We start from the raw sequence: 20,436 nt of genomic DNA on the forward strand, positions 1-20,436 counted from the left end.
GCATGCATAATTCCCTTGATCTCCATTTTTCTGCTACATTACTGTCTCAGCATATTTACTATCATTGTTTTCAGGGTGAGGTTATGCTGCTTGTTCCTCTCAATAGAATTTTAAATTGTCATCTGTCATTGAGAGTTTTTTGTGCACCATGTTAAACTAATTCTATAATGATCTTCCTCTGATTTCAGGTGGTGCAATTGGAATTCCATCTTGGGGCAAATTTTGGTTGGCTATTCTTAATGTCTACAGCTGGGAGGGGATGAACACACTGTTTCCTGAGTTGTGGTGAGTCGTTTAACTCTGCCATTGAATGTTTCTGGATCCTAGAGGCATTGAGTTCCAATGAAATGCAAAAAAGAGGGTAATTTGATTTGTAACAAAAGCTATGTAAAGAACAAATTTCATTGTAACTTCACTGAATTATTTAGACTGCATGTTGCACTTCTACTGACATTCCAGTTGACGTCTTTTAAAACTCTGCCCACATCCGAACTTGCATCGTCCTACTTGCACCTCAACATGTGTTGCAACCTATATTTATTTTCGCAATACGCAGTTCAAACAATGGGTAACATTTTCAAATACTTTCATGGTCTTTGTTCCCTGTAATCTCGTTCAGCTCTACAGTCATCTGATATCTACATACTTCTAATTCTAGCCTCCTTTTTGGAAAGATTTGATCACTTTACTATTGACAGCCGCGCCTTCAGCTCCAAAGCTGGGGCGTTTAGGATTCTCCCTCTTGATAAACTTCAGCTTCTCTCACTCTTATGTCTTCTTAAATGCCTGCCTCATAACTCAAACATTTGGTGGCCTTCCCTTGCATGTCCTTAAGTAATGTTCCTATTGTAGTGGGTTTGGGCGCGGTAGGAATCAGGCAAGACGCCAGGTAAGTATTAACAGTAATTTAATCCAGCAACAGAACATCCACACTCTCTTCAGTCTCAAGCACAAGTTATCTCTCTAGCCCCTTCAGGCAAACCCCGTAGCACTAGTCCCTTCCCCAGCCCTGTCCAACCCGTGCCGAGGGGGATGATCCAGGGAGTGGCCTAATCCCCGGGTACCGCCACAGGACCCCTCCCCAAGAACCGGAGGCACGATACGGACAGGGGGACGTATGAGACGACCAGCCCGTGTGTGCACCACGGCGGTTGCAGGAACCGGAACCACACTGCCAGGCAAAGAAGGCCGTGGGGACGCTGGGGGTAAGGGCCGGGACACAGGACGACCCCGAGGGTGAGGCCGTGCCAGTAGAACCGGCTGGCTAATGTCCACGTGCGCCGGATTCAGCCGCACATTAGAGACCGTCTCAGGACGATCCCCCATGTCCAAAACGAAAGTGGCAGAACCACGCTCGAGCACCCTGAATGGTCCTTCATATGGACGCTGAAGGGGCGTCCGGTGTGCATCCCGGCGCAGGAAAACAAACGGACAGTCCTGCAGAGCGGAAGGGACGTGCGGCCGAACCGTGTCGAGACGTCGGCACCAGTGCCAGCTTGCCCACCGTCTCCCGAAGGCGTTGCAGGGTGGCCGATGGTTGTTCCGCCTGACCCTGTGCTGATGGAATAAACTCACCGGGCACTGTCAGCGGGGCATGATACACCAATTCAGCTGAGGAGGTGACCAAGTCCTCTGGGCGCAATGCGGACGCCCAGTAAAACCCAAGGCAACGCGTCGACTCAGTCCAGGTCAACGAGTCGAGCCTTCAGGGCAGCCTTGAGCTGGCGGTGGAAGCGCTCCACCTGGCACGGGATGCAGGTGCACGCCCAATGCCCAACCTGTTTACGTAACCCGTGCCACACGAAACGGGAAGCCACGAGGGTTGCGTCGCCCAAATGGAAGGGTGGGCCAGCCCGTGGAGCACCTCAAACACTCTGCGCCGCCAGGCAACGGGAACAATGGGCCGCAGCTGCCCGGTGGATATGTCGCACAGCAGCATTGCGCCCCCAGTGCCACAGGGAACGTCCTCCAACCGCAGGGCCCGAAACGGCGGTAAGATAGGCAGACATCTCATTGTCTGTCAGCTGGGCCGCCACCAGGGCTGAGTAGTCGATGCCATCGGCCACTTGCAGAACTGCGTGGACCGCGGGTCGAGACAAGGCGTCGGCCACTCTGTTGTCTTTGCCCCCGATGAAACGGATGGAGGTAGTGTTCACCTGCGGATGGTACGCCGAGGTGCGGTGCAGGTCTACCCCAAGTAGGTGAGCCATGGCCGACCACAGTTCGGAGGTGAAATGCGACCCCCGGTCGGACGTGATGTCGAGTGGCACTCCAAATCTGGCAATCCAGTGTGCTGCCAAGGCACGGGCACAAGTAGCGGCAGATGTGTCTGCCAGTGGAACTGCTTCCGGCCACCGCGTGAAACGGTCAACCACAGTCAGGAGGTGGGTGAAACCCCGTGAAGGCGGCAGCGGCCCCATAATGTCCACGTGGATGTGGTCGAACCGCTGGCGAGGGACGATGAACTCCTGGAGCGGCGCTCGCACATGCCGCTGTGCTTTGGCAGTTTGGCACGGGATGCAGGTGCGCGCCCAATGCCCAACCTGTTTACGTAACCCGTGCCACACGAAACGGGAAGCCACAAGGACCGTCGTCGCCCGAATGGAAGGGTGGGCGAGCCCATGGAGCACCTCGAACACTCTGCGCCACGAGGCAACGGGAACGATGGGCCGCGGCTGCCCGGTGTAATTGTCGCACAGCAGCGTTGTGCCACAGGGAACGTCCTCCAACCGCAGACCCGAAACGGCGCTACGATAGGCGGACATCTCAATGTCCGTCAGCTGGGCCGCCGCCAGGGCTGAGTAGTCGATGCCATCGGCCACTTGCAGGACGGCGTGGACCGTGGGTCGAGACAAGGCGTCGGCCACTCTGTTACCTTTGCCCCCGATGAAACGGATGGAGGTCGTGTACTCCAAGACGAAAGCCAACTGCCGCTGCTGGTGAGCTGACCACGGGTCGGACACCTTGGCGAACGCAAAGGTGAGGGGCTTGTGGTCCGTGTACGTGGTGAAGGTCCGCCCCTCGAGGAAGTAACGGAAGCGGCGGACTGCAAGGTAAAGGGCGAGGAGCTCGCGATCGAAGGCACTGTAGTGCCGCTGTGCTCCGCTGAGGTGCCTGCTGAAGAAAGCGAGAGGCTTCCAACACCCATCAATCCGCTGTTCCAGCATCGCCTAAACTGCAACATCCAAAGCGTCGACCGTCAGGTTGGTTGGTGCATCCGCCCCTGGGTGCATCGTGGCCATAGCCAGGGCTTCCTTGGCGTGTTGGAACGCCGCCACCGAATCGTCAGTCCATTCGACCTCCTTGCGCTTGCCCGCCATGCGGTGGAACAGCGGGCGCATGATCCAACGAACCCCTGGAGGCCCCTCACGGTGGTCAGGCGTGGAAACTGGCGCACCGCGTCTACCTTGTCCGGGAGTGTCAGTGCCCCGTGCGGAGTCACGTGGTGGCCCAGGAAATTGATGGACGTCACCCCGAAATGGCATTTGGCTATGTTGATGGCCAGCCCATGATCTCTGAGGCGCTGGCATAGCTGGCGGAGATGGGTAGCAGGCTCCTGTCTCGAGCGGCTGACCACCAAAATGTCTTTGAGGTAAACGTAAACAAAGTCTAGGTCACGGCACACGCAGTCCATAAGCCGCTGAAAGGTATGTGCTGCGTTCTTAAGTCCAAACGTCATGCGGAGGAATTCGAAAAGGCCAAATGGCGTTACGATGGCCGTCTTGGGGACGTCGTCTGGGTGGACGAAATTTGATTGTAGCCACGCTCCAGATCGACCTTGGAAAACACTGTGGCCCCAGCCAGGTGTGTGTTAAAGTCCTGAATGTGGGGTACCTGTCAGCGAGGGTGGCATTGTTAAGCCGACGGAAGTCTCCGCTAGGGCGCCGGCCACCATCTGCCTTGGGGACCATATGGAGCGGGGACGCCCACGGGCTGTCTGAGCGGCGCACAATACCCAGTGACTCCTTAAGGCGGAACTCCTCCGGAGCGAGACGGAGCTTGTCCGGTGGAAGGCGGCGTGCAGGGGCAGGCTAGTGGTGGGAATGTGATGCTCCACCCCGTGGTTCGGGGCGGAGGAGCGGAACTGGGGGTCGAGGATTTCGGGGAAGTCGGCCAGAATGCGTAGCGTTCACGGACGACAGGGGCCCATCAGGCAGCACGACCGGGTCACCCACGCAGAGGGAAACAGGCTGCAAGGTGACGGAGTACACCAAACGCTGCCGCTTGACGTCCACGAGCAGGGAATCTGCCCGTAGAAAGTCCACGCCCAGCAACGGCTGGGACACATCCGCAATGACGAATGGCCAGGAGATGCGGCCATCGCTTAAGTTGAGGGAGAGCGTGCGCACCCCGTATGAGTGGCTTGGTGTCCCGTTTGTCGCGGCGAGGAGGGGTCCACGTTTACCATAGCGGATGTCATCATTTGAAGTGCGAAGAACGCTCACCACAGCCCCTGTGTCCACAAGGAAACGAGCCCCGGTGCGGCGATCCCACGCAAAAACGCGATGAATCTGGCTGGCCGCCGAAGCAATCACTGATGGCCGGCCCCTGCATTTCCCAGGAACAAGCAGGGCTGCCGGCATTGACGGGCTGAAGGTCCCCAGCGGCGATGAAAGTATCACCAGCCCCCTCTGCTGGCGTCTGTGGAAACGGGTGGCTGTGCGGGCTGATCCGACCACCAGCGACCTCTGAACGAACGGCAGGCTGCGCGGGAAAGAAGTCGAGGAGCGGTGGAGGTGCGGTCGATCGAGGCACCGACCTGCTGATCGTCGTCGGACATTGGAGGAATGTGCAAGGCGTCCAGGGCCAGCTGACGGGCCATCCAGACTTCATCGGCCTGCTCGCCCACCGCCTGCATGTCGGTAAACGGGTCGTTGGTGAGCTGCTGGCGGAGATCCGTTGGCAGCTGCTGCAGGTAAGCGTGTTTAAATAAAAAGCAGGGCTCGTGGTCGCCCATCCGGGCCAGCATATCGCCCAGCAGTACTGACAGGCGGCGGTCACCCAGGCCAGTCATCTGTAGGATGTGGGTCGCCCACTCGGCCCCCGCTGAGGCTGAACTTCCGTAGGAGAAAGACCTTGAGGCCCTCATACTTATTACCCGCCGGGGGGGCGCGGAGGAAAGGTCTGACCTGTCGCGCAGTGGCCTGGTCGAGGGCGCCGATAACGTAAAGGTATTTGGTTGCATTGGCGGTCACTCCCTGCAGTGCAAACTGCGCCTCGGCCTGGTCAAACCAGAAATCAGGGTCATCGGTCCAAAGGGGAGGCAGCTTCAACGCCACAGCGTGGAGAGCGGCACGGTCGGCAGGGTCCAAGGGGTGTGGTCTGGCAGGGTCCAGAGGCGGCTGACCGGCAGGGCCCAGGGGTAGTTGACCAGCAGGTTCCAGGGGCAGTTGACCGGGTAGTGCGTGTTGAGGAACGTTCGGGTCCATCGCGACTCGCGAGGAAATGTCGAGGGTCACCAGTGTAGTGGGTCTGGACGCGGTAGGAATCAGGCAAGACACCAGGTAAGTATTAACAGTAATTTAATCCAGCAACAGAACATCCACACTCTCTTCAGTCTCAAGCACAAGTTATCTCTCTAGCCCCTTCAGGCAAACCCCGTAGCACTAGACGCTTCCCCAGCCCTGTCCAACCCGTGCCGAGGGGGATGATCCAGGGAGTGGCCTAATCCCCGGGTACCGCCACACTATAAACAATCTTGGTATATTCTGCTACACTAAATATGATGTGTAGATGCAAGTTGTTATTGGGTGCAGTACTAGATGTGTTCTCTGTCATGAGGATCGAGTGTCCCGAAGGCTGTGTTGCCTATCCGATGTCCAGGTTCGAGTCATCTTGTCTGACCTGCAGAGGAATTTGGAGTGGGAGGGAAAAGATTCAGTCGTTTTGCTCCATGTGGGTACCAATGACATAGGTAGAACAAGGAAAGATGTTCTGCCGAGGGAATTTGAGCTGCTAGGGACTAAATTGAAAAGCAGAACCAAAAAGGTGGTAATCTTCGGATTGCTACCTGAGCCACTAGTAAATTGGCATAGGGTCGAGAAGATTAAAGAGTTGAACATGCGGCTCAAAGATTGTTGTGGGAGAAGTGGATTTGAATTTGTGGGACAGTGGCATGAATATTGGGGAAGGAGGGAGTTGTTCCGATGCCACAGACTCCACTTGAACCCGGTTGGGACCAGAGTCCTGGCAAACTGCATTACTGCATAACAGTAGATGGGGCTATAAATTAAATAGTGGGGGGATGGGGGTCAAAAGATTTGAAATGTATGGATGAAGTTAAAGGGAAGGAGAGTGCAGGAGAGGTTACTGAAGTATCCCGAAGTAATAGGACAGAAAGTTTAAGAAAGGAAAAGAGTCAGTTAAAATGGGAATCAATTTGAGAAGAGAGTTGATGAATACTGAACTAAAGGTGATGTATTTGAAAGCACGCAGTATATGGAACAAAGGGGATGAGCTTACAGTACCAATGGTTGGTACGATATTATGGACATCACGGAGATGTGGCTGAAAGAGAATCTGAGCTGGGAGCCGAATATCCAAGATTACATATACTATCAAAACGACAGGCAGGTGGGCAGAGGGGGTGGGGTGGCTCTCCTGGTAAGGAATGCAATTCAATCCATAGTAAGGGATGACATAGGATCATAAGATGTACAATCCTTGTGGGTAGAGTTAAGAAACTATAAGGGTAAAAAGGATAAAATTCAACCTGCAGTTTGAGAGGGAGAAGATGAAATCAGATGTCTTATTATTACTGTTGAATAAAGGTAACTACAGAAGCATGGGGGAAGAGCAGGTTAAAGTCGATTGGAAAGGGACCCTAGCAGGAATGATGATGTAGCAGCAATGGCAGGAATGTCTGAGAGTAATTTGGAAGATGCAGGGTCTTTTCATCCCAAAGAGGAAGAAAGATTCTTAGGGGAGAATGAGGCGACAGTGGCTGACAAAGGAAATCAAAGACAGTATAAAAGTAAAGAAGGCATATAATATTGCAAAAATTAGCAGGAAGCTAGGGGATTGGGAAGTTTTAAAAACAACAACAGAAGGCACGTAAAAGGGCAATAGGGGAGATTAGATGAAATATGAAGTACACTAGCTAAGAAAATACAAAAGGATACCTAAAGTTTCTTCAGATATTTAAAGAGTAAACGAGAGGCAAGAGTGGGCATTGGACCCCTGGAAAATATTGTTGGTGAAGTAGTAAAGGAGAATAAAGAAATGGCAGACAAATTGAATTCGTTTTTTGCGTCAGTCTTCTCAACAGAAGACAGAAGACACTAGCAACGTGTCAGAAATTCAAGAGAGTCAGGGGGCAGAGGTTAGACGAAGTGGCTATTACTAAGGAGATGGTGCTTGGGAAGCTGAAAGGTCTGAAGATGGAAAGTCACCTGGACCAGATGGATTACACCCCATCTAAAAATTGGTAGCTTTGGATATTGTGGGCCATTAGCATTAGTAGTAATCTTTCAAGAATCTCTAGAGTCAGGAGTGATCCAAGAGGACTGGAAAATTTCAAATGTTACTCCATTGTTCAAGAAGGGAGTGAGGCAAAAGAAGGGAGTGAGGCAAAAGAGGGGAAACTACAGTGGTTGATATGATTTTACAGTCCATTATTAAGGATGAGGCTTCCGAGTACTTAGAAGCACATGATAAACTAGGCTGCTCAGCATGGTTTTGTGAAGGGGAGGTCTTGTCTAACAAATCTGTTGGGATTCTTTGAGGAAGTAAATAGCCGGATAGACAAAGGAGTGTCAATGGATATTGTTTACTCGGATTTTCAGAAGCCTTTTGATAAGGTGCCTCGTGTAAGGCTGCTAAGCAAGATGAGAGCCTTCTCATCCCTTCCCACCCAAACCACCCTCTCCCCAGGTACTTTCCCCTGCAACCGCAGTAGATGCAACAACTGTCGCTATATCTCCCCCCTCGACTCCATCCAAGGACCCTGACAGTCTTTTAAGGTGAGGCAGAGGTTCACCTGCACCACCTCCAACCTCATCTACTGTATCTGCTGTTCCAGGTGTGGACTCCTATATATATGTGAGACCAAGCGCAGGCTCAGCGATCGTTTCGCTGAACACCTCTACTCAGTCCGCCTAAACCTACCTGATCTCCCGCTTGCCAAACAGTTTAACTCCCCCTCCCATTCCCTCACTGACTTCTGTCCTGTGCCTCCTCCATTGTCAGAGTGAGGCCCAGCGCAAATTAGAGGAACAGCACCTCATATTTCGCTTGGGGTAGCTTACACCCCAGTGGTATGAACATTGACATCTCTAACTTCAAGTAACCTTGCTTTCCCTCTCTCTCCATCCGCTTCCCAGTTCTCTGACCAGCCTGACTGTCTCCAATTACATTATATCTCTGTTTGCTTAGTTGCTACTTTCTCCCAGCTAACAATGATCTATTCTACAATTCCCTTGATCTCATCCCCTTGTCCCATTTTCACACCTTACACTTCCTTATCTATGTATTTCCCTCTCCCCTGACTTCAGTCTGAAGAAGGATCTCGACTTGAAACTTCGCCCATTCCTTCTATCCTGTCCCGCTGAGTTACTCCAGCATTTTGTGTCTACAGGATACGTTGCACCTAAACTTGATGAGCACCAACATCCTTGCAGGGAGGTTTGCTCGTGCTGCTTGGGATAGAAGAGATATTGTAAGTTGAGTCCCCAAAGAAAAAGGAAGCTTGGGTTCCAAACTGCAAAGAGCCTTGATTGCTCCAGGGACAGAATTCTTTATGTAAGTCACCTATTGTATAAGTGGGGGAGTGTCTGTATATAACATTTAAGAGGCATTTAGACAGACAAATGAACAGGCTGGGAAGAGAGGAATATAGACCATGTATAGGCAGATGGGATTAGTTTACTTTGTCATCATGGTTGACACAGTCACAGTGGGCTGGTGGGCCTTTCCTATACTGTACTATTCTGTATTTTAACATTGCAGGCTCTTCCCGCGATGGGTTCCGGCTCACCCCTCCACCCTGTGGTGTCACTGTCGTCAAGTCTACCTCCCCATGAGTTACTGCTACGCCCAACGTCTCACAGCACAGGAGGATGACCTAATCCTCAGTTTGCGCCAGGTATGATCAGACACTACAACCTTCCTCATGAGCGCTGAGTTTATATTCCTGCTATGGGTGGCTTTTAATGTCCAGCTTTGAATGTTTCCTGTATCAGAACTTAAAATGTAGAACCGGAGTGACTGTGGTTACACTGAATGGGAATAACTGATTAAATTGTGAATGTAAGATTGGAGGCACAATGTCCCCCTGTTATATTGACACGAATGCCAGATTAAACAATACCTTGTGAAGCTTGCATTGAATTGAATATCACACAAGGCGCAAGCATTCCTTTCAGCAATTCCTTGTTGCAGTTCCCACTTTCTATTCCTCTTTCAGTGTAGTGTGTGCAGAATACACATTGTACCGAGTTCTGATCAAGAATCTTGGAACAGAAATGTTAATTTTGTTTGTTTTTGCGTAGATGCTGTCTGATCTGAGTGTTTCCAACATGTGCTGTTAATGTAAATCTGGATGGGTACTTTCTGTAAATCCATACCCTAGGGTAGGTGGAACATAGTTACATCCTTGAGAGCCCTGCCGGCTGTGCTACCTTTTGGTGTTTTGAGCAATGATAGTCATATGTTGCACATTACGAATTGTTGTGTTGATACTTCCAATGCATCAGAAACGTTTACATTGATGCTAAATTTAATTTTTTTACGCTTTATTCCAGGAGCTCTATGTTGAGGATTATAGATCCATCGACTGGCCTGCCCAGCGAAACAATGTGGCAGCCTGTGACCTGTACACACCTCACAGCAAGTTCCTCACTGTAGCATACGGTACAGAGAAGCCCTTCAATTTTGTGACATGAAAGTGTTTTGTGCTTATCCATATTTGGAGGGAAGACCACTGGTGTTAAGTTTTTATTCTAAAGTTCACTATGAAAAGAAATTCTGTTCTGATCTTGCCATTTTTTTTTCTTTGAATGGGGTAATCTCCTTCAGTAGCTGAGCCTTTGATTATTCTTGATCAGAAATAGAAATGATAGATATTATGATTTGAGTGTCTTCAGCTTTGCCACAGAGCAATTCACAAAGGCTGAGTTATCTCAAGAGCTAATTAAATTGACTTTTATTTCAGTAAGGCAGCAGGGGTGCAGGTTAAAATGTTACAGAAACCTGTGATGAGCCCCCACTTAAAGCACTGTCTTCATTTCAGAGAAAGCCAGTGTGTCGCCTTCCCCTGTGATGCCATTTCCAAGGAACTATATATTTGTATCCCTAGATCCTGATGCTTTACAACACTCCCCAGGGCCCTCCCATTCACTGTTAAGATCTGCCGTAGTTTAACTTCCTCAATTGCAACACATCACTCTGAATAAAACTAAATTTTCTATTTTTCCAGCCCAGTTGCTCAAGATCCCACTGTAATTCTCGATAACCATCTTCACTGTCAACAATACCACCTATATTAGTGCCATCTGTAACTTACTAATCCTGCCTTGTACATTCTCACCCAAATTGTTGATATAAAGTCGTAGACAAAATTGAACAATGAGATTAAAGGTGAGAGAGATAATAATAGCCAGAGAATCACACAGCTTCAACTTACCACGCCGACCAACTTGCCACATCTACACGAGTCCCAACTGCCCAAGTTTGGCCCATATCCCTCAAAACCTATATGTGTTGGAAAGAACTGCAGATGCTGGTTTAAATCGGTCTGAAGTCTGAAGAAGGATCTCGACTTGAAAAGTCACCCATTCCTTCTATCCAGAGATGCTGCCTGTCCCGCTGAGTTACTCCAGCATTTTGTGACTACCTCCCTCAAAACCTATCCATTTATCTGTCCAAATATTTTTTTAATATTGTGATAGTAACTATCTCCTGGCAGCTCATTCTATATATCTCTACCACCCATTGTGTAAAATAAAAAATTGCCCCTCAGGTTGTCCCTCGGGTTCATCTTTCCCTCCTCACTTTAAACCTATGGTTCTTGATTTCCCTACTCTATGTAAAATAGTCTGTGTATTTACTCCTAACTATTCTTCTCATGATCTTATACACCTTGTAAGATCACTCATTGTTCTCCTGCGCTCCACGAAATAAAGTCATAGCCGGCTCAACCTCTTCCTATAGCTCAGGCCCTCGAGTCCTCAACATCCTCGTAAAACTTCTCAGCCCTCTTTCCAGCTTAACAACATCTTTTCTATAACAGGTTGACGAAAAAATGGAACACAATACTCAAAATGTGGCCTCACCAATGTCTTATACAACTGTAACATGACCTCCGAACTTCTATACTCAATACTCTGATGAAAGCCAATATGCAGAAAGCCTTCTTGACCACCCTATCTACGTGTGACAACACTTTCAAGGAACTATGTACCTGCACCCCTAGATCCCTTTGCTCCACAACACTCCCCTAAGCTCTATCTGTGTAGTAGATCCTGCCCATGTTAGACTTTCCAAAGTGTAACACCTCACATTTTTTGTATAAATTGCATTTAACATTTCTTAACCCACCTGCCCAACTGATCAAGATCCTGCTGTAACCTTTGACAATCATCTTCAATTCTACAATTCCACCCACTTTAGTGACATCTGCAAACTTACTAATAATGCCATGCACGTTATCATCCAAATAATTGATATAGATAACAAACAGCACCGAACCCTGAGGCGCACCACTAGTCACAGGCCTTCAGACCGAAAAACATCCTTCCGCCTTCTCTCTAAAACTAAATCTCTGGATTTAGTGTTCATCTCCTTTCAAAAGCCTGGGTACCAGAAGGTAACAAATGACAGCAAGGCTGACATTGTAGTGGCCTGGCGGAGGACAGAGAAAAGGCAGGACGCCAGGCAGTTTTGTATATAGGTCTTTATTAGGCTGTGAGCTCCTGCTCACAGCGTAGTCCACCTAGGGATGAGCCACGCCTCCCAACGGGCTGGCTTTTAACCCCTTACGCCTGTCCGTCACGTGACGAGGGGGCTGACCCAAGGAGTGGCCTGATCCCCAGGGACCGCCACAGGACCCCCCCCCAAGAACCGGAGGTACAAAACGGACAGGAGGGCGCACGAGGCGACCAGCCCGGGTGCGCACCATGACCGGCGCAGGGACCGGCGACTGACCGACAGGTGGAGGGGTCGTAGCAGACACTGGCGGGGGTAACGTGGATGGGGGGCGACCGTGCGGGCGGGGCTGCGCAACCGGCACCGGCCGATCAATGTCCACGTGTGCCGGCTTCAGCCGTTCGACCGAAACAGTCTCGCTGCGACCCCCCATGTCCAGAACGAATGTGGCCGAGCCGTGTTGCAGGACCCGGAAGGGGCCATCGTACGGCCGTTGGCGATGTGATCGGTGCGCGTCCCTGCGCAGGAACACAAACAGTCCTCCAGAGCGGCAGGGACGTGCGAATGGAAGGTCCCATGACGTGACGTGGGCACAGGTGCCAGCCTGCCCACCGTCTGCCGAAGACGTTGCAGGGCGTCCGAAGGCTGCTCCACTCGACCCTGCGCCGGTGGGATGAACTCCCCAGGAACCGTCAAGGGGGTCCCGTACACCAACTCGGCGGAGGAGGAGGCCAAGTCCTCTTTAGATGCGGTGCGGATCCCCAGCAAAACCCACGGCAGGGCGTCCACCCAGTCTGGGTCCGTGAGCCGAGCCTTCAGGGCAGCCTTTAGATGGCGGTGAAAGCGTTCCACCAACCCGTTCGACTGTGGATGGTACGCTGTAGTGTGGTGTAGGCGGACACCCAAGAGGCGTGCCATGGCCGACCACAGTTCCGAAGTGAACTGCGGCCCCCGGTCGGATGTAATGTCCAGTGGCACCCCGAACTGGGCGATCCAGTGCGCCTCCAAGGCCCGAGCGCAGGTGGCCGTCGAGGTGTCCGCCAGCGGAATGGCCTCCGGCCACCGCGTGAAGCGATCGACCACGGTGAAGAGATGGGTCATGCCCCGGGACGGCGGCAGCGGCCCCACGATGTCCACATGAATGTGGTCGAACCGCTGCCTAGGGACACCAAACTCCTGCAGCGGCGCACGCACGTGTCGCTGGACTTTTGCAGTTTGGCACGGGATGCAGGTGCGCGCCCAGTGTGCGACCTGCTTACGTAGCCCGTGCCACATGAAGCGGGAGGCTACGAGGGCCACCGTCGCCCGAATGGAGGGGTGAGACAGCCCGTGGAGCACCTCGAATACCCTGCGCCGCCAGACGACAGGGACGATGGGCCGCTGCAGGCCCGTGGAGGTGTCACACAACAGCGTGGAGGTGTCACACAACAGCGACCTCACATGGTCCACTAACACCGCTGCGCTGGTCAAGAAGGCACAGCAATGACTGTTATTCTTAAGAACACTGAAAAAGACTGGTCTGCCCCAACAGCTGCTGATGACCTTCTACCGCTGCACCACAGAGAGCATCCTAATGCACGGCATCTCTGTGTCGTATCTTAGCTGCACGGAGGCTGAGAGGAGAGCTCTTCAGCGGGTAGTCTTCAGAGCTCAGAAGATTATCGGGATGCAGCTTCCAGCCTTGGAGGGCATCTACAATACACGATGCCTCAGGAAAGCCACCAGCATTCATAAAGACTCCTCACACCCTTGCAATAGTCTGTTCGAACTTCTACCATCCGGCAGACGTTACAAGCCTTCTACATCCGCACCTCCAGACTTAGGAACAGCTTCATCCCCAGAGCTATAGCTGCTCTGAACCGGTCCTGCTGAGTGCCCCCCCATGAACTGTCTCCTTCGGATGGTCACGTCGCACATCAACCCGGCACAGACCTATTTGCACTTTATACTGTTTTAACTGTTTCTAGTTTTGTTTCTCTAGGTTGTCTAAATTTCTGGAGATTAGCTAATTAATTTATTGCATCAAATGGAAGTCGCATTCCCAATCTCGTTGTACCCCTGTACAATGACAATAAAGATATATTGTATTGTATTGTATTGTATCAGGTCGAGACCCTTCCTGTAGGGTCTCGACCCGAAACGTCAGCTATTCCTTCTCTCCAAAGATGCTGCCTGTCCCGGTAAGTTACTCCAGCATTTTGCGTTTACCGGGTGATATAATAGGGAGGGTTTGATCAGACAAACCGCTCCGCTGGATGCTGACCTCTGCAGCTGTCTAATCGCTGTACGAACAGCAGCTTCAAGTTTACAGTGGTCAGGAAGGAGAGGGTGCTGCACCAATGCAGGAGAGGGGGATGGAGTGGGGTGGGGATGGGGAGGGGGAGGGGAGGGAGGAGGGAGGGGAGGGGGGAGGGGAGGGTGCTGCACCAAAGGGGGAGGGGGAGGGGAGGGGGGATGGAAGGGGGCTGGGGGGGAGGAGAGGGTGCTGCACCAATGCAGGAGAGGTTTGGGCCCAACGGGTCCACTTGGTCTAGTAAAGCAATACAACCAAAATCATCATAGTCGTACAAATTAACCATAAATACACCTAATTCATATTTTTTAAAGCAGTATTTTCTTACCTCTACGAAGCAAAACTGGAAAATACGGATGAAACGGAAGTCTGTATACACGCAGCAGATCAGCTGGCGAGAATGTTTAGCCCCTGCGACCTATGACCGGCGCATGCTCAGTCGAGATATCAAACTCGCTTATTAGGGACGGCAATCAATGCTGGCCGTGCAATCGATACTCAGATCTTCAATGAAATTTGCATAAACTCAAGGTCAGATCTGTAGGATGTGCCTTTGACTAACAGGGTGCAGCTCTCTATACTGAAGATCACTTTGCCTTCAATTCTCACAATTTCATTTTCACTCTGGTGCCATGTGTGTGACACAGGGTTTCTGGTGGAGCTGGAACAACCTATAATTGAGAAATAAAATTCGAAACACTAAAAAATTAGTATTTTTGTTCCAGTAGTAAGTGAATGGTGATATCTGTAGGTTCCTTCTTAATTGTCCCTTCCCCAAAGCCAATGTGCAGAGTATCTGTTATGAAAAAGCATATGCCTTTTTTGACTGGAGAGGGTCCAGAGGAGGTTTACAAGAAAGATCCAAGGAATTAGTAGGTTAACCTATGATGAGCATTTGTCGGCACTGGGCCTGTACTCGCTGGAATTTAGAAGATTGAGGGGGACCTCATTGAAACATACAGAATAGTGAAAGGCTTGGATAGAGTAGATGTGGAGAGGATGTTTCCACTGGTGGGAGAGTCTAGGACTAGAGGTCCTAGCCTCAGAATTAAAGGACGTTCTTTTAGGAAGGAGATGAGGAGAAATGAGATGAATCTGCGGAATTCTGCCACAGAAGGCTGTGGAGGCCAAGCCAGTGGATATTTTTAAGGCAGAGATGGATAGATTTGTGATTTGTACAGGTGTCAGAGGTTATGGGGAGAAGTCAGGTGAATGGGGTCAGGAAGGAGAGACAGATCAGCCATGAGTGAATGGCGTAGTAGACTTAATAGGCCGAATGGCCTAATTCTATGCCTTATGCCTCGACTCAGACCAAGATGTAGATGAATCATGCTGATGTACTCCAGGCTTTCGTGGTATTGCATCTGAGATTATGTGTTTCTAATTTTGGTCTTACAGCTTTACTAAATGTGTACGAGGATTTGCACAGCACAAGCTTGAGGAAGCGGGCAATAGAAGAACTCTATGACCACGTCGTGGCTGATGACAGATTCACTAAGTGCATTAGTATTGGGCCGGTATGTGCTAACTTGTAAATTATGTTTGATGTGTCGTATTGGTATTAGTACTATTGCTCGCGGTAGTAGTTTAGAAAGTTTGTGCCTCTTTGGTCCTGGACAATGCTGGACAGACGTCTTGTATGTTTGTTTTTATAATGTTTGTTGTGTCAGCAAAGGTGAAATAATTGTAAGATAATGTGTAAAGTGCAAGTAAAGAACATACAACATAGAAAGACACAGCACAGGGAACAGGCACTTGGCCCACATGGTCTGTGACGAACAGGATGCCAATATAAACTAATCTCATCTGCCTGCACATGATCTAAATCCCTCCATTCCCTGCATATCCCTGTGCCTATCTAAAAGCCTCTTAAATTGCCTCTATTGTATATGCCTCCACCACAACACTGGACAGTGCTTTCCAGGCACCCACCATCCATTGAGTGAAAAAGAGCTTGTACCGCATATCTCCTTTAGCCTTTGCCTCTCTCATCTTAAAGCTATGCTCTCTAGACTTTAATGTTTCCACCCTGAGAAAAAGGTTCTGACTGTCTAACGTAACTATTCTTTTGATAATTTTATATACTTCAATCTGGTCTCCCCACAACTTCTGGCATTTGAGAGAAAACAATCCAAGTTTGTCCAACCTCTTTCTGCACATAACACTTCCTCATCCAGGCAACATTTTGGTAAACCTTCTGCATCCTCTCCAAAGCCTTCGTATCCTTCCTGTAACGGGACAACCAGAACTGCAGGCAATACTCCAAATGGCCTAACCAAAGTCTTATAGAACTGCATCATAACTTCCTGACTCTTATACTCAATATCCAGACCAATGAAGGTGAGCATGCCATAGGTCTTTACCACTCCATCTACTTGTATTGCCACTTTCAGGGAGCTGGACCCCAAGATCCCTCTGCAATTAATCCTGTTAAGGGTCTTGCCAACAACTATATACCGTTGCATACATTTGATTTCCCAAGATGCAACACCTCACACTTGCTTGGATTAGACTCTATCTGCCATTTCTCCGCCCATTCCTGTAGTTGATCTATGTCCTGCTGTAAACATTGACAGCCTTCCTTACTGTCTGCAACTCCAGCAATCTTGGTGTCATCTGCAAATGTACTAACTGCCCATCTACATTTACATCCAAGTCATTTATATATATTACAAACAGATGTCCCAGCACTGATCGCTAGGAAACTCCCCTGGTCACAAACCTCCAGCCAGAACAATGCCTATCCACCACAATACTCTTGCCTTCTTTACTTTAGAGATACAGAGTGGCAATAATCCCTTAGGCCCATCTAGTCCACGCTAACCAGCGATCATCCCATACACCAACCCACACACATAAGGGACAATTTATTTACAACTTACTGAAGCCAATTAACCTATAAACTGTACGTCTTTGGAGTGTTGGAGGAAACCAGAGCAGCCAGAGAAAAACCACGTTGTTATAGGGAGAAAGTACGAACTCCATACAGACAGAACTGCAGTCAAGATGGAACCCGAGTCTCTGGCTCTGTAAGGCAAAAACTCTACCATTGCGTCACTGTGCGCCCAGAGCAAACCTGTTCTGAATCCATACGACAAAATCGCTGTGAATACCATGCATCTTAACAGCTGAATGAGCTTATCATGGGGGTCTACTGCCTTACTAAAATTCCTGTAGACAACATCCACTGCCCTACCCTCATCAATCACCTTTGTCGGCTCCTCAAAATATTCGATCAAGTTAGTAAGTCGTGACCTGCCAAGTACAAAGCCATACTGACTGCCCCAAATGAGCCCATTCCCTTCCAAATGGGAATAAATCCTATCCAATAGCTTCCCTACTGTTGAGGTAAGGCTCGCCAGCCTATTATTCTGTGGATTATCTCTACCCTTCTTAAACAAAGGAACAACATTGGCTACTCTCCAATCTTCCGGGACAAAGCCTGTGGCTCAAGTAGATGCAAAGATCTTCATCAAGGCCTCTGCATTCCATTCTCTTGCCTCGCTCAGTAATCTGGGATAGATCCCCTCAGGCTCTGGGGATTTATCCTTAATGCCTTTCCACAACCAAGCTCCAGCTCCACTTTGATCTCAAACTGCCATTGTATATTACTCTCCACACTGATCTCACTATCTATGTCCTCCTCCTTTGTGAATATAGATGCAAAGTACTTGTTTAGTACCAAGCCTACATCCTCTAGCTCCAGATACAAATTCCCTTTTTTATTCTTGAGCACCGCACCCTACTCCCTGGTTACCCTCTTGTTTTTAGTATAGGTATAAAAAACCTTGGAGTTTTCCTTAATTCTTCTCGTGAAAGTTACAAATCAGCCAAAATGTGGCAAATGTTTGCCAAAAGAAGTTCAGTCTTAAAATCATCAGCTCGTCAATATGCAACTGGATCCTGAATTTCCTGACGGAGCGCCCTCAGGCAGTGAAAATGGACCTCCATCTGTCCTCCACTACCACTCTGAGTACTGGCACACCACAGGGTTGTGTATTGAGCCCCATCCTCTACTCCCTCTTCACACATGACTGTGTTCCTGCATTCGCCACCAACACCATCGTCAAATTTGCGGATGACACAACGGTGATCAGGCTGATCTTCAACGGCAATGAATCAGCCTACAGAGCGGAGGTGCAGAACTTGGCGAGCTGGTGCTCAGAGAACAACCTGTCCCTAAACACAACTAAGACCAGGGAGCTAATTATCAACTTTAGAAGGACACAGAATACAGAATACGCTCCAGTCTTCATCAACGGGGACAGAGTGGTGACAGTGTTCAGGGTTCTGGGCACACATTTCAGAGGACCTCACATGGTCCACTAACACAGCTGCACTAGTCAAGAAAGCACAGCAACGGCTGTTTTTCCTGAGAAGGCTGAAAAAGGCCGGTCTCCCCCAACAGTTACCGATGACCTTCTACCGCTGCACCACAGAGGGCATACTGACATACGACATCTATGTGTGGTTTCTCAGCTGCACGGCAGCGGATAGGAGAGCTCTTCAGCGGGTCGTCTGCAGAGCGCAGAGGATCATTGGGATACAGCTACCAGCCCTGGAGGACATCTACAACGCACGCTGCCTCAGGAAAGCCACCAGCATCTACAAGTACTCCACACACCCATGCCACCGTTTGAACTACTTCCATCTGGCAGACGTTACAAGGCCTTCTACACCCGCACCTCCAGACTAAGAAACAGCTTTATTCCTAGAGCTTTAGCTGCTCTGAATCAGACCTGCTGACAGCCCCCCATGATCTATCTCTGCCCCCATGGTCATCTGACACAACTGACCCTGCATAACCTTTTTTGCACTTTACCTTGTTTCCTTTTTTTCCCCCTCCCTTTGTTGTTGCCATGTTTTATTTATTTTATTTTATAGCATCGATATGGAAGTGGCATCCTTAATCTCGTTGTACTTGTACAATGACAATAAAGATATTGTATTGTATTGTAAATATAACACTGATTTCAATTAAACATCTTCCATTAGCACCAAAGGGACGACGGTGAGGAAGGTGGGCCTAAAATTGTCACGCTATCATATACCGTTTTGGCTGTAGATCAGGAACAAACAAACAAACGAGAGTTTTAGTATATAGATTTATTTCATGAGCATTAAACGGTCCAGATGAATAATAATCATGAATAATGTAACTGAATTATCATAACTGAGTCCGGAAACGTGCAAATGATGCATTACTGTGCAGTTAAAGGAAGTTAAGGAAATCCTTGCAACAACTTTATAAACATCTACACAATGAAAGATAAATATTGGTTTAACTTTAATTATCATGGGCACTCTGCAGTACTTTAACAAGCACCCTGTAAATTGAATTCTGCAATTGTATGTTGGTATTCTGCAGGAAGGAAAGACATTCTTTAATTTGGAAACATAAGAGATTGCGTATGCTGAAATCTGGAGCAAAAGAAACGAGCTGCTGGAGGAACGTGCATGGCAGAGAGGGTAGAGCATAAAACATGGAGGGAAACTGTTGGGAGAATTGATAGATGTACATTCTAGTCAGGCATATACCTGAATGGAATTACATACCTGATATCCTGGATGGGACTGAACTAGGAGGCCTTGAAATTGAGCTGTAAGCCATGTGGTCAAGAGAGCAGCAAAGAAAAGAACTGAAAAAGGACATGGCTATCATAGTGAGTCAGTGAGAAAGTGATCAAAGAGCAGGACTGACCACGTAGAGGGAATAGTGAGAGAGGGTGTTGCAGAAATCCGGTTGCAGAAAAAGAGAGGAAAAGGAGCAAAACTTCAAAATGGCATGTCGTGAAGAGACTTCATGGTGGTACAATAAAATGAAGATTATGAAGTCCAGAGGAGGCTCCTTGAAATTGGACCACTTTCAATGGCAATCTTTTTGATTTCATGTTTTTCATGATTTCCTAACCTCTAGATTTCCAAGACAATCAATATGTTAGTTCGCTGGCACATGGAGGGATCCAAGTCCTCTGGTTTCCAGGAACATGTTTCTCGCATCCCAGATTATCTCTGGTAAGTCCTCTTGCAACTGCTTTGGAGAGAGATAGCGGAAAAGAAGAAAGTAGCTTGAGTTGAGAATGGGATGGAGTCAAACGTTCCAATTACTAATCCATCTTGTTGGTTTGTGTTTTAGTTGATCTGAGCTATTAATTTTGTCAGTGTCATGCCTATTCACTATGTCATACTGTTACCCCTGACTATTTTATTTGAAAGTATCAAGAGCATTGGTGAGGAGTTATTTCATTTGTTTTATCTCTTGGTAACTCAAAGGCATGGAC

The 20,436-nt window shown here is 49.1% G+C and overlaps 1 protein-coding gene across 2 annotated transcripts in view; it reads left to right on the top strand.

The window, feature by feature from the left end:
• The window catches only part of lss (lanosterol synthase (2,3-oxidosqualene-lanosterol cyclase)), a 76,568-nt gene that overhangs the window by 20,396 nt on the left and 35,736 nt on the right, over positions 1-20,436 (top strand). For both annotated transcript variants that reach the window (XR_013547547.1, XM_078403758.1), the window contains exons 6-10: positions 189-285; positions 8,947-9,082; positions 9,741-9,849; positions 15,554-15,672; positions 20,073-20,170. Coding sequence is in view for 1 of the 2 variants with exons in the window: in XM_078403758.1 (XP_078259884.1) it covers positions 189-285; positions 8,947-9,082; positions 9,741-9,849; positions 15,554-15,672; positions 20,073-20,170 (559 nt within the window). In the remaining variant the exon portion in view is untranslated. The remainder of the gene's footprint in view (positions 1-188; positions 286-8,946; positions 9,083-9,740; positions 9,850-15,553; positions 15,673-20,072; positions 20,171-20,436) is intronic.

This window comes from Rhinoraja longicauda, chromosome 8, assembly GCF_053455715.1.
Source record: "Rhinoraja longicauda isolate Sanriku21f chromosome 8, sRhiLon1.1, whole genome shotgun sequence".
Classification (NCBI taxonomy): domain Eukaryota; kingdom Metazoa; phylum Chordata; class Chondrichthyes; order Rajiformes; family Arhynchobatidae; genus Rhinoraja; species Rhinoraja longicauda.